Genomic DNA, 12085 nt, shown 5'->3' with positions numbered 1-12085 from the left:
ATTTTTGAAATATATTTTTAAGGATGTTTCTAAAACTTTAACTCTAGCCATACAGTCTAATTTCTGCTCCCTTGTCCTTCTTCGCAGGATGAATTCCATCCTTTCATTGAAGCACTGCTGCCCCATGTGAAAGCGTTTTCCTACACTTGGTTCAACTTGCAGGCCCGCAAGAGAAAATACTTCAAGAAGCACGAGAAGCGCATGTCTAAGGAAGAGGAGCGAGCCGTGAAGGACGAGCTGCTAAGTGAGAAGCCGGAGGTCAAGCAGAAGTGGGCATCGCGGTTGCTGGCCAAACTCCGCAAGGACATCCGGCCGGAGTTCCGCGAGGATTTTGTGCTCACTGTCACCGGGAAGAAGCCCCCTTGCTGTGTGCTCTCCAACCCCGACCAGAAGGGCAAGATAAGGAGAATCGACTGCCTGCGTCAGGCGGACAAAGTGTGGCGCTTGGACCTGGTCATGGTGATTTTATTCAAAGGTATTCCGCTTGAAAGTACTGACGGCGAAAGGCTGGTTAAGTCTCAGCAGTGCTCGAATCCAGGGCTGTGCGTGCAGCCGCATCACATAGGAGTTTCCGTAAAGGAGCTCGACCTGTACTTGGCCTACTTTGTGCATGCAGGTAAGTCCCGTTTTGAATTCACTAAATCTGTTGAACGTATGCAAAATGTGAAATGCAAATGATCATAATAGATTGCACTTCAATTCTTTTAGGATTTTACTGTTTACAATCCATCAGCAGTCAATAAGGAATCTGGGAAATATAGGATAAGTGCGTCGAATTAAACTCAAATCGAATCATAACATTTCCTTTATGCCACATATGGCAAAAAAAACTGAATATGTAAATGAGAGTGAATTTTATGTTTAAATCAAACATATAATGTGATTTATTTGAAGTTATTCCTGCTGATTGCTAACTGCAAGAAGCTAACATGGAAAAGTCCGGCGCAAATATCTGACGGAGGGACTGTTAATTGGCAGAAGGCGGTAGGGGATCCATCTTGCACTGACAGCGGCACAAACACAGGCTTTCACTTGGAAGTCAAGAAGCGCACTTTGTTTCGCCAGGCAAACTGAGCACCTTAATTACATTCATTTCCTCTCGCACGCAAATTGTGGCACTGAGCGAGTTGGCAGCACGCGAATCCACCGTTCCCTGCGTTCCGTACAGACTCGCGCTTTGATGAGGGACCGATAAAAGAGTGAAAACGCCGTGTAACCTGAAGACGGCGGAGATAAAGCCATAAAACGTGAGCTTTAGTGCTGCGGCGGAAAAACGGGGTATCTGGCAGACGACAGGTTGCAAAACGTGAGCGTGTGAATTACTTTGACTTGGTGGGAACACAAAGGCCCGGAGCCTTTGAGCTTTTTGTGAGGATAAGTACGACACCGTCACTGAAACGCGTTTCCCCCGCGGCCCGCCGAAATTTTTAGTTTTGATGTTCTGAAAGCCTATTCAGTGGGGAGCGTCCTGCTAACATCCTAATCGGCGAAGTTACCATTTCTTTTTGATTCGATGGTGAATAAGAGACGTCAGCGAGAGAACAAGAGGAAGAAAGACGCGGGAGTCTCTCTCTCCTCGTCTCTGACCTGCATTCGGGCTGATCAGGTTTCCTCCTCTGTCTTATTTAAAGCAGTGGAGCATTGCTGGAGACCCCTTGATTAAAAGCCATCTGAAGAGAGCCTGACCTCATACACAGATGGCGAAAGTGGGGCTTCTGAGAGAAGCTAAAGTCAGTAATTAAATTTATCCCACAGTCTTCCCAGGGCAAAGGGGTGCAGGCCAGCAAACACACCCACTTCATCTAGACAATAATACAGCTACCTATCGATATTAGGGGAAATTGCCGGAAGAGAGGATTCAGTACAATCTAGGTAAACTGAAATACACTAGAGGAACAATTGAAATAAGTTACAAGTTTGACTTTTCAGTTTGTATTTCTGGTGTAATTTGCATTTCCCCCCCAATATTTTTCTTATAATATGTGAGCTTGTTTGTATTTCCCAATTCTTTAAATATATTTGCAGTAATGTTCAATATGTGTAAGTTTAGGTTTGTCCTTCAACATTTTCACTATTGTTCATTGCTTTTAAATATTTTTCATAGAATATGTAACTCTAACTTTGTATTTCTCAGTTCTTTAAATATTTCTTCAATATTTTCACTAATGTTTAATAGTTTTTAAATATTTTTTTCTTATCATTTGCAAGGTTGAGTTTGTATTTTACTTATGTGAGCTTAAGTTTGAATTTCTCTATTTAATAGTTTTTCAGAAAAAAATCAATTGTTCTTATGTAAATTTAAGCTTGTATTTCTCAGTTCTTTCCATATTGCAATATTTATCAGTCTTTTTGCACTGCTGATAGTTTTGAAAAATATTTTTCAGTCTTTTTCATATAATATGTTAAAGTTAAAAGTTTGTACTTCTACATTTTTGCACTATTTTTCAGTATTTTATTTAATTTTTTTCAATATTTTCCCATATTTTTGAAATTGATTTCTTAGAACATGTATTTTAAAAACCCATTTTTCTAATCTCAGTAGTCACACAGTTCATAATTTTAGTCCGATGCCATAAATCTCTTGACAGAAAGTAACACGAGAACTAGAAGAAGACACAAATGTGGTGTTCACTGAAGCCTGAGGACTTGTAACCGTGGCTAATTTACGACAGGAGCAATCCACACGTGGGAGAGGTCACGGCTTAAGATGTTAGGGTCTTGACCCATCTTCAAGGCATTTGACCTCCTAGATAAACATCCACTCCCATTAGCAGCCAGTCAAGCGGAGGGCAAGCTTTGGTTTTGGGTTGCCCCCTTGACCTCCTGTTAAAACAGGTGGTTTTGTTTGGGCCACAGAGTGGTGTGCCATTTAAACCAGCCGTAAGGGGTTAATAGCCGTGGAGACCCAGACTAACATTACACCAGTGACTGTTTCCTTTTAAGTACATGAATATCAGGCAGCTTGTTTCTTTGTTTTGTTTGCAAAATCGTAGTTACATTGCATTTAAGACTGAATGTTATTTATTTATTTATTTTTATTTATTTAGTCATGAGCTCACAATCCTTCCCTTGCAATATTTATTTGTTTAATTCATTTATTTTGGGGTATTTTATCATATAAGTTACCTTTAAAATATTTTTAAATAAATATGTATTTAGTAATTTATAAAATCATCTTGATGTAAGATTAAGATTCAGTTCCCATTCAAATTCAGGTTAAAGTCTAAATTATTACTTTTGGGGGAAAAAAATGATATTGTGTTGTCATTAAGAATTAAAAAGATGCATTAATAAGTACTTATTTTGATGAAAAACTCAATTAGAGTTCCTGTCATTATATATGTCAACTAAATGCAATTTCACTTGCTGTGAAATGTAGTTGTGTCTCATTCCAGTGTTTTCAGACTCACTACACAATGGAAGGATACCGCTGGTACAGATAGATAACAAACGCTCAACCGGGTCCGTGTGTACATTTCCAGCCAGGCTGATAGATATTTATACTGGACTTACCTTAATTGACCCGGAGCTGCGTTGAACAAACCGTTTGCGTGTGTAATGTTTGTAAAGACATCTGACCCACTTCCATGTGAGCTCTTAAACAGATTTACTGTACAGTGTGTCTTTCAGAACTAGTTAGCTTTGATGACGCATGCTCAAGGTGCACTGTCATAAGTTTTTGTAAATTCGTATTAAGTTCTAGGAAGCTGGCTGAAAGTTTTTGCAAAAGCCAGTCAAAGGCTACAGCAAGCCGTCGATTCGTAGAACTTTTTTTTTTTGCGCCAGTAACTGAATCTGTGGATATCTCCAGGCTGACTTTTGGCACATCTTGTGTTACAGCCGTTTTATATTCCTCTTCCTTTTCACAGGCTGAGGAACAACAATAATTTGGATCTATTTAAGGCGATTGTGGGATAAACCACAGCCTTTGTTGTGGTTACTGCAGTACACATTGTGGGCTGGGACCTCCCCACCCCCTCGCACCCATCCTCCCCTGCTTTCTGCTCGCTAAATCCCACCGACCAGCCCTGTTACTGCAACAATGACCATGCCACTGTGCTCTTTCACACAGTACCATTCATTAAAAACGAGGTTGTCGGCCATTCATAAAAATACATCATGCAACAAGTTATCTTTTCTGCCCGGATTGTGCAAACGCCACTCTGGCACGGACCCAGTGCTGAAGAACCAGCTCGGATCCAATGATGGGATACAGCACAGTCAGTTTTAATATCATTGCATTTGACCTCCTTTTGAACCATTTTCTCCTGCTGCAATGTGATTGGATTAAACGAAGCAGATGGTTCTGGGACGGGGGAAACACTGTAAGATGTTTTGTTGCGAAGCCACTTGCCTTTAGTGGGTGAATTTCTTCGAAACCTGATTGCGAGGCAAATTCGTGTAATCCGTTTAATGTGCATTGTCAGTGCCGATCTTTCCTTGCAGATTTGGACCATGTTAGTTAGCGCTCAACATAGGGTCTCAACCGTGCATTAATGCATCGCTTTCATTGTTGTGGTTCAAAAACGATTGTGTTTCTTTCTTTTCCGACATGCAAAACATGCACAATTCGTTTAAAATGCTGCTCATCACACTCCATTTCCTCTCTGACATAACTGCGGCCTGGGGAGTGCGGTGAAGGGTTTTGAGCGCAGAGGCAGTGGGCAGTAATCTAGTGCCGGCGTGAGCGGTACACCTGTGCTCTGGGCTTACCGCTGTCCCCCTGCGTAGTGAGGCAGGAAAAGGGATGAGGGGGGTTGGCACCAGTCAGTTTTTGCTAATTAGTTTTGTATTAACTCCTCAGTCGTCCCAGCACATGGCCACTGAGAGAGAAATGGGCCCCGTGATGGGAGCTTGGCTATTTTTATTTTTATCCTCCTTTATTCACACATTTATTTAATGCTTCTTGTGTTGGAGTTGCTACAGATGACTTTGCTGTGCAAGAATGTGTTAAGTAGGCCCGTATGGAATACACACTTTTTGCACATACTTTGGTTTTAAAATATGTTAATTGTAGTTTATGTTGTTAAGTTAGCTCAAATATTTATTAAATGAACACACAAGTGATGGAGGATATGTCAAACTTTGGAATGACAAGAAAGATTTTAGTAGTAATAGTAAAAAAAAAGGTCAACATTAAAATTGTATATAACAAATTTATGTTTTCTACTACTGTTGTGCTTCTAAAAAGATTTTCTTTCTTTCTTTCTTTCATAGAATTAGTCCTTATACGTGAATGTTAGCAGTAAAGACAAACAGTGGAAAGGCATTGAACAGTTTATCAGGTTTTGTTGTTTGTTGCTGCAAGTTTTACTGTTTACTGTTTCCTTTCGTCCACGTTTTTTGAGAACTCATGGCTTGCAGTTTGAGCATTTACGTGAATGCCTTGTCGCAAGAAGTCTGCTGTCGAAGAGGTTAAGGGAATAGTTCACCCAAAAATTAAAATTTGCTGAAAATGTCGTAATCCTCAAGTTGTTCCAAACCTGTATGAGTTTCATTCTTCTGTTGACCATAAAAGAATATATATTGAATGTGGGTAACCAAACAGTTGACGGTAGCCACTGACTACCATAGTATCTTTTCCATACTATAGAAGTCAATCGCTACCATCAACTGTGGTTACCAACATTCTTCAAAATATCTTCAGAAGAAAGAAACTCATGCAGGTTTGGTAGATGACAGAGTAAATGATGACAGAATTTTCATTTTTGGAGAAAAGCCAATTGCGAAATTTTGAAGGAGATGATGCAATCCCTCCACGCCGTTTATCTTACGATGTTAGAGTTTGAACGGCATTTTATACCTTATGCATGAATGTTAGCAGTATAGACAAACAAAACAAACGTTTTGTTTAACGTTTCGTTTTATCCTCGTTTTTTGCGAGCTCATGGCTGGTGTTGGGTAACCGTACGCAGTGTCTGCTAATGGATCAGACTGTTTTAGACTTCCCGAGAGCAGACATCTTGTTCATTACAGAACAGCAACTTTGGCTAACTTCTGAGAATGGAACCTTTGTGCTCGCATGCCATTCAACAAGAGTGCCATTGTCTTAAGCCCCAGCCTGCAGCAAACGAGGCATTGCGAGGCCTTTGCCGGGAGAAACTTTGATTGTATTAGGTCTTGATGAGGACTTAATTTGAATCGTGAGCAGACAGCTCATGTGCATCGCGAGGAGACCAGGAAACGTGCTCTATGTGACAAATTTGAATTAAGATCTTATGTTTAACAGCATTTTAACAAAGGTAAAAGACCTTTACGGTCAGTATCGGTTACAGTAGAAGCCAGAAATGTCCATTCAGCTTCAAACGTCATAAAATGAATCCCTGCAAGCAAAAGCCTCTTAAACGGGGTTTAAACTGACAGACTGAGTCTGCTTCATCGCTAAATCTCGGCTCAAACTGGATCCCTTCCTCATCACGTGGAGATCGATCTGCATTATAGTTTCCGATCGGTACGTCACTGCCTATTGATCACTGTGTTTGCAGTGTTGAGCAATACAAACCAGCACACTTTATGTTCGCAAACCGTTTCCTAAACACAAATTAAACTGTTTGCCATAGCTGGCGCCCTGGTATCATGAAAGGCCTACCTCCCACTGCCAACAGAAGAATGCAGGCCCGGTGATTGAGGCACGGGGTGGCATTGTACGCCGGAATATAAAGGAGAGCACAGACATGAAACAGGACAGCTGTGAGTGTCTGTGGGGGGAAAGTTGCTACAGATGGTAAAAGAAGTGGAAAATAAACTACCGTATGGCTGGTAAAATATAGAAGAAAGGCTGGGGGTGTGCTGCCATACAGGATCCTCTCATGTCATTGTTGTGTGCGTGTTTCTGGGATTTTATGTGTGTCTGTGTTAAAGGGAATATGTTACCTCAATTGCTTGTCTGTCCCAATACCCGTTATGCCCATCTGCTGCTGAGCAATGCAGAGATTTGGTCTGTGACTGACATGTGCTAGTCGTGCAAAATCCCTGTTTTCATGGAATTTCATTACATTATATTTGGATTAGGGATATTAGCAGAGTTATAGTGGATTTGAAGACTATACTGGAGTATTTGACTAACTTTAGCTGTCAAGTCTGGTTTTTTAGTACAATATTTGCGGTATTTCTGAATGTAATTGTATTTTAGGATGAATTGTAGGATGTTATCATGCAACAATTGGACTTTGTTTTATTAGGGTAGGTTTAGAAATGGGGTTGCCCTATTTTTGTTACAGTTGAGTACAGAGGGTGATATGGAAATCTATGTAATGTATCACCATTTGACAAGTGAGCTGTTTTACACATTTAGGGATTATTAGTAGTCAGACTTTTTGCTTCTAGAAAATAATTAGGCGTATAATGTCCAGAAAAGACATTTCAAATGTAGTAAGGTAAAGATTAGTGATGCACGATCATGATTTTTCATGGCCGATTCCGATACCGATTTTTTACAAGCAAACTGGCCGATTCCGATACCGATTTCCGATTATTTTTATTTTTCTATCAAGCAACAAACAAGAAAGAATAAAAGTACACATAAACAAGATGTTTATTTGGTATTTAACAGGCTAAACTGGGTTTTGGCTATTGAAAACAACAACTGTAACCATCTGAAATTAACAGCAGTAACTGCACAGTAAGTAGGCTACATTCAATACAAACATAGGTAGGCCTACTGACAAAAGCATTTAGCTTTTGTTTTTAAATTAAGTTGAAACTATAAACTGTCCTTAAATGAAAACATTAACTGTAACCATGTAATTTTAAAGGCAACAACTGCATAGTTCCACAATCCAAACAACACAATCAAAACACATTCAACACTCCAAACAAAGATGTTACTTAATCAGCATTCAGCATATGTTTTCGTTTTTAAATTTGGTGTAAAGAAAAAAAGATCTTTACCAGTGAAACTAAATAAAACCAAAGTAGGCTATATAAATAAATTATTCCAAAATGTTAACTACGGCAGGTGCTTTTTAAATCACATTAAGTCAATGTAATTTTAAGGTAAAATAAAAAATATTAATCCTATAGCCTACAGAACTGACGTTTACCTCTGGCTTTTCTTCTTTACAAAAAGAAGCATTTCAGCTTTGTCACAAGTTAGTCTTTTACGTTTCACATCCAACACGTGAGAAGCTGAGCTGAACAAACGTTCACTGTCTACGCTTGTGCAGGGCGCGGACAGGTAAACTCGCGCAACTTCAGCGAGTGCAGGAAAGTGGCTCTTATTTGTGCGCCAGTACACCAACGGCTGTTCGCTTCTTGGTATCTGTGCCTCAGACAGGTAGCTCTGCATTTCCAGTGCTGTACGGCTCCCCGTATCCTTAATCACTTCAGATTTTTCTTCCAATATCTCATCGTGCATCGCCAACAGTGAGCTTGCTCTGCGTGGTATTTTTTCTGCTGGCACCTCTGTGCACACTTCCGGAAAAATCGGACGAAAAAAAAAAAATACCCTTCCTGTTTCCGATCGCGCATTATAAGCAAAAACCGGCCGGTTCCGATTTATGGCCGGTCAACCGGTGCATCCCTAGTAAAGATCGACTGATACCAATTATTTTTAAGTGCTCCATAACTGACATGGAAAAAATTTTTTTTTTAATAAATTAATTTCTGCTTTTTTGTGCAGCAACTTCTAATAATAAAATTCCAACAATAAAAACACAGGATAACTGATATGAAAAAAATGTCTGGCTTTCGACGCATTAACTCAAACCCCAAAAATAAAAGCATAATATGCATTACAAATATTTGAAAAATATATTATGAGGATGAAGCTAATTACTACTACTACTACTACTACTACTACTACTAATAATAATTATTATTATTTGTGGTTGTAGTATTAAATAAATTGTAATATTAATAATGTCTATTATCATTATTAATAGTGGTAGTAGTAGCAGCAGCAGCAACAGTATTTAAAAATATTTATTTATTTATAGCATGTATGGCTAAAGGTTGAATAGTTTTTTTTTAAAGTTTTCAAATGTAATATTATTTATCATTGTAACACCATTGTGTCCTGCACACTAGTATAATATATTTATTTATTTGTTGGGATTTTATTTAGAGATGTACTAGATGGCATTTATCAGTTGAATCAGTATAGAAGTACCGATGACAGAAATTTTTGTGAAAATATACTTTTGAGAACTTTTAAAAGTTTTTCAAGATCTCTCTCTATGTATTTATAAATAGCAAAACTTTCTAGTATTTTTCTGAGAATTACAGCACATTTGCCAGCAAGGTTTATGCTCTCTAAGCAAGGTTATGTTTGGTATTTGTTGTGTTTTTTGTGTTCATATCATCAGATGTTGTTTTTAATTATAGAATGCAGGGGGAGGGTGTTGGGCTAAGTATGGAATTGACTTTAAATTATTGAACTATTTATCCCCAGAACTGCCCTCGGTCCCTCCATCTGTCTGTTTTACAGAAATATAAATAAATAAGCAAATAAAGATAATAAGGCTATGACACACTCCTAGCCAGACCCCAAGTTCTGGCACGATTCTGTTCCTTATTTCTGCGGCACCCCTTCGGGAACCCCCCCCCTATTTGGATAGAATGTAAACATCATCCTTTTAGGAATTTGTGAATTATCATGTTTAGAGGAAATTCCAATGCCGTAATGAAAGAATGTCAAAATTTTAACCTCCAACCTGCCCCTTTCATTAGGCTGCAGTCCTTCAACTCCCAAGCCAACATGGGAAGGGATATTTTTCACCCCACCATGTGTTTGGTGATTTAAATAATGTACTTGAAATGATTTGTCTTCATTTATTCAGTGGAATACTAAAGATACTGTTTAATTAGCAGTGATTAGAGCAGGATCTCTAAATCATTCCCTTCCGTCTAGTCGCTCCCAGACTCGCCGTATGAGTGAGTATCACTCATTAAGAAAGAGTTTTAGGGGCATCGATCTATTAGTCATGCGTCTGAATTACACTAACACAGAAGTTTTTGTTTTCGCACCAACAAGGGATCGGCGGGACTCGTTAAATTGATCTCGAAGCGCATTTTCACCCACACTTCCAAAACTGTTTTCACAGACAAAACAAAAGCATCACTTGATTAGCTGTGAACCATCTGGGAACGGGGAGCTGTGTGACCAAGCTAATTGGTTCGATTTGAAAAAGAAAGGGGGCCGTCCCTCTCGTCGCATGCGTGTTTGAATGAGACCCCCTAACCGCAAGTTGCGTTCCACACCCCTCCCTCTTCACTTTTGTTATATGTTCCCGGTGATGAGCTCCGGTCTGGTGCGTCGGCGCTGGGAAACCTCCCGCTCCTGGGGTTTGTGTTACTTCACAGTTGGGAAACAGCTGGCATGGTAGAATGTGGCACTCTGTTGTGAAATCCAGAATATTGTTTAGAGATTCTTTTGTCAGTGTTAATCGAAGTTCACAGTGATATTAATGGGCCGACGGTAGTTGAAGGCACGCACCGTGTGAAATGTTGGTAAGTGGAGGGCTTAAATCTCAGTGCCACCTGTTTGCCGTGGTCTTACTCGATGCGTTACAGTGATTTTACACGAATAGAAATGATTCAGAATTCAGTTGGTATGCAAGCACAAGCTGTGTATGCAAATAATTTGCAAAAACTATTTAAGTAGTATTTAGTAATATCCCGTGTGTTCGTCAAGTAGTCAACGACTAATGACTTTTTTGATCATCAAAGAATATATCTGGCAAAGGTTATTCCATCGTTATATGCATGTCTTTTTATACCAAAAAAGTAAGATATTTTCCCCCTCATTTTGAAATGTTTAAGCATTTTTGATATATTTACTGTAGTTTTGCTGCAACTTTAATGTTAGTCAATCATCAGCGCTGGGATTGCATTATCTGTGGTAAAGGCTATCACTGTCTGCCACGCTTGTTAAATACACATTTCAGCAGATAAAAGTCAATATTCCAAGAAATGGTACAGGTATGGAGCACTTCCTGTGGGAGATGCCAGACATGGGCCTCCCACTCATGGCTGCAGCTCACATTTGCTGCAGGCCATGCTTTGCCCCACAGTTGGGTTGGGAGGAGCCAATGTATGGTTCAAAGTCAGGAGCTCAGAGATAAGACAACAGACAGACTGAGGAACTGTGAACTGTAACCAGCCCGGTTGCTCTTGTCATGACCACACAGGCAAAAATGAGCAATTAGGCTTTTTACCAGCTCTCAGAGTATCTCATCTTTTTTAATCTAACATCTTTCTCTCTTTGTATTGTGTACAGTTTGCAATTTGCAGCAATTTTTGTTTTAGTCATTTTTGTCTATTGTTAAATATAAATGCTATGTGGTATTATCAGCTTGTATTTGTGTGAATTGCTTCGCCATTTCATCAACCAAGACTTTTAAATATTCATTTGTTATAGATATGCACTGTTATGACGTTTCTGGGCCTAGCTGCTACTTTGACTTTTGTTATTACAGCATTTCAGCTGCATTATACATGAAATTGCATCTTAACGCAACAATTTTTACTTATGTCATGAATAGGGCTGCGCAATATGGAAAAAAAAAATCTTTTATATAATAATAATACCTTTTTCAGAAGGTTTGACCGATTCTCGATTTTTACGATTTTTAACTAGTCAACTTGAAAATGTAACTACAACATGCTTCAAGTAACTTTTTCTTTTATTAGCCCTCTAGTTAAAGAAATTTCTATTTTAAGTGCACCACACTTAAGACCACACTAGTCATGAAACATAAACCTGATATTATTATATATATTATTATACTTTTAATTCATTATAGCAGACAATTGAGTTATATGATGAAACACAAATGATGTATTATAGTAAAGTTTGAAGAATCTGAGCGAATTATTCAGTCACATTAAGTTTTTGATAATCTAGGAATTTTTGGTGTTTCCATCATAGTTTTAGTTTTTATTTTCACAATTATCTGTGAATAACACATTGTGTAGATTGTAAAATAATTGTCACACAACGACATGCTAACTTGTTAAAAACATGCAAAATTATGCCATAAGAAACAAATCATCACCTACAACGAGCTGTAATTTCACTTTTGAAATTGTTAATAATAATATATTTTTTTAACTTATCTGTGAAAAATACATCAAACACCACAGT

At 38.7% G+C, this 12085-nt stretch overlaps 1 protein-coding gene across 6 annotated transcripts in view; it reads left to right on the top strand.

Annotated features, from left to right (window-relative positions):
* Window positions 1-12085, top strand: part of LOC107599440 (nuclear factor 1 A-type-like) — a 157919-nt gene that overhangs the window by 35067 nt on the left and 110767 nt on the right. For all 6 annotated transcript variants that reach the window (XM_016291022.1, XM_016291021.1, XM_016291024.1 and 3 more), the window contains exon 2: window positions 88-616. In XM_016291022.1, the coding sequence (XP_016146508.1) occupies window positions 88-616 (529 nt within the window). The remainder of the gene's footprint in view (window positions 1-87; window positions 617-12085) is intronic.

The sequence above is a fragment of the Sinocyclocheilus grahami genome, unplaced genomic scaffold (genome assembly GCF_001515645.1).
Source record: "Sinocyclocheilus grahami isolate Dianchi unplaced genomic scaffold, SAMN03320097.WGS_v1.1 scaffold267.1, whole genome shotgun sequence".
In the NCBI taxonomy this organism is placed as follows: domain Eukaryota; kingdom Metazoa; phylum Chordata; class Actinopteri; order Cypriniformes; family Cyprinidae; genus Sinocyclocheilus; species Sinocyclocheilus grahami.
This window is presented reverse-complemented; position numbering and strand designations above follow the sequence as displayed.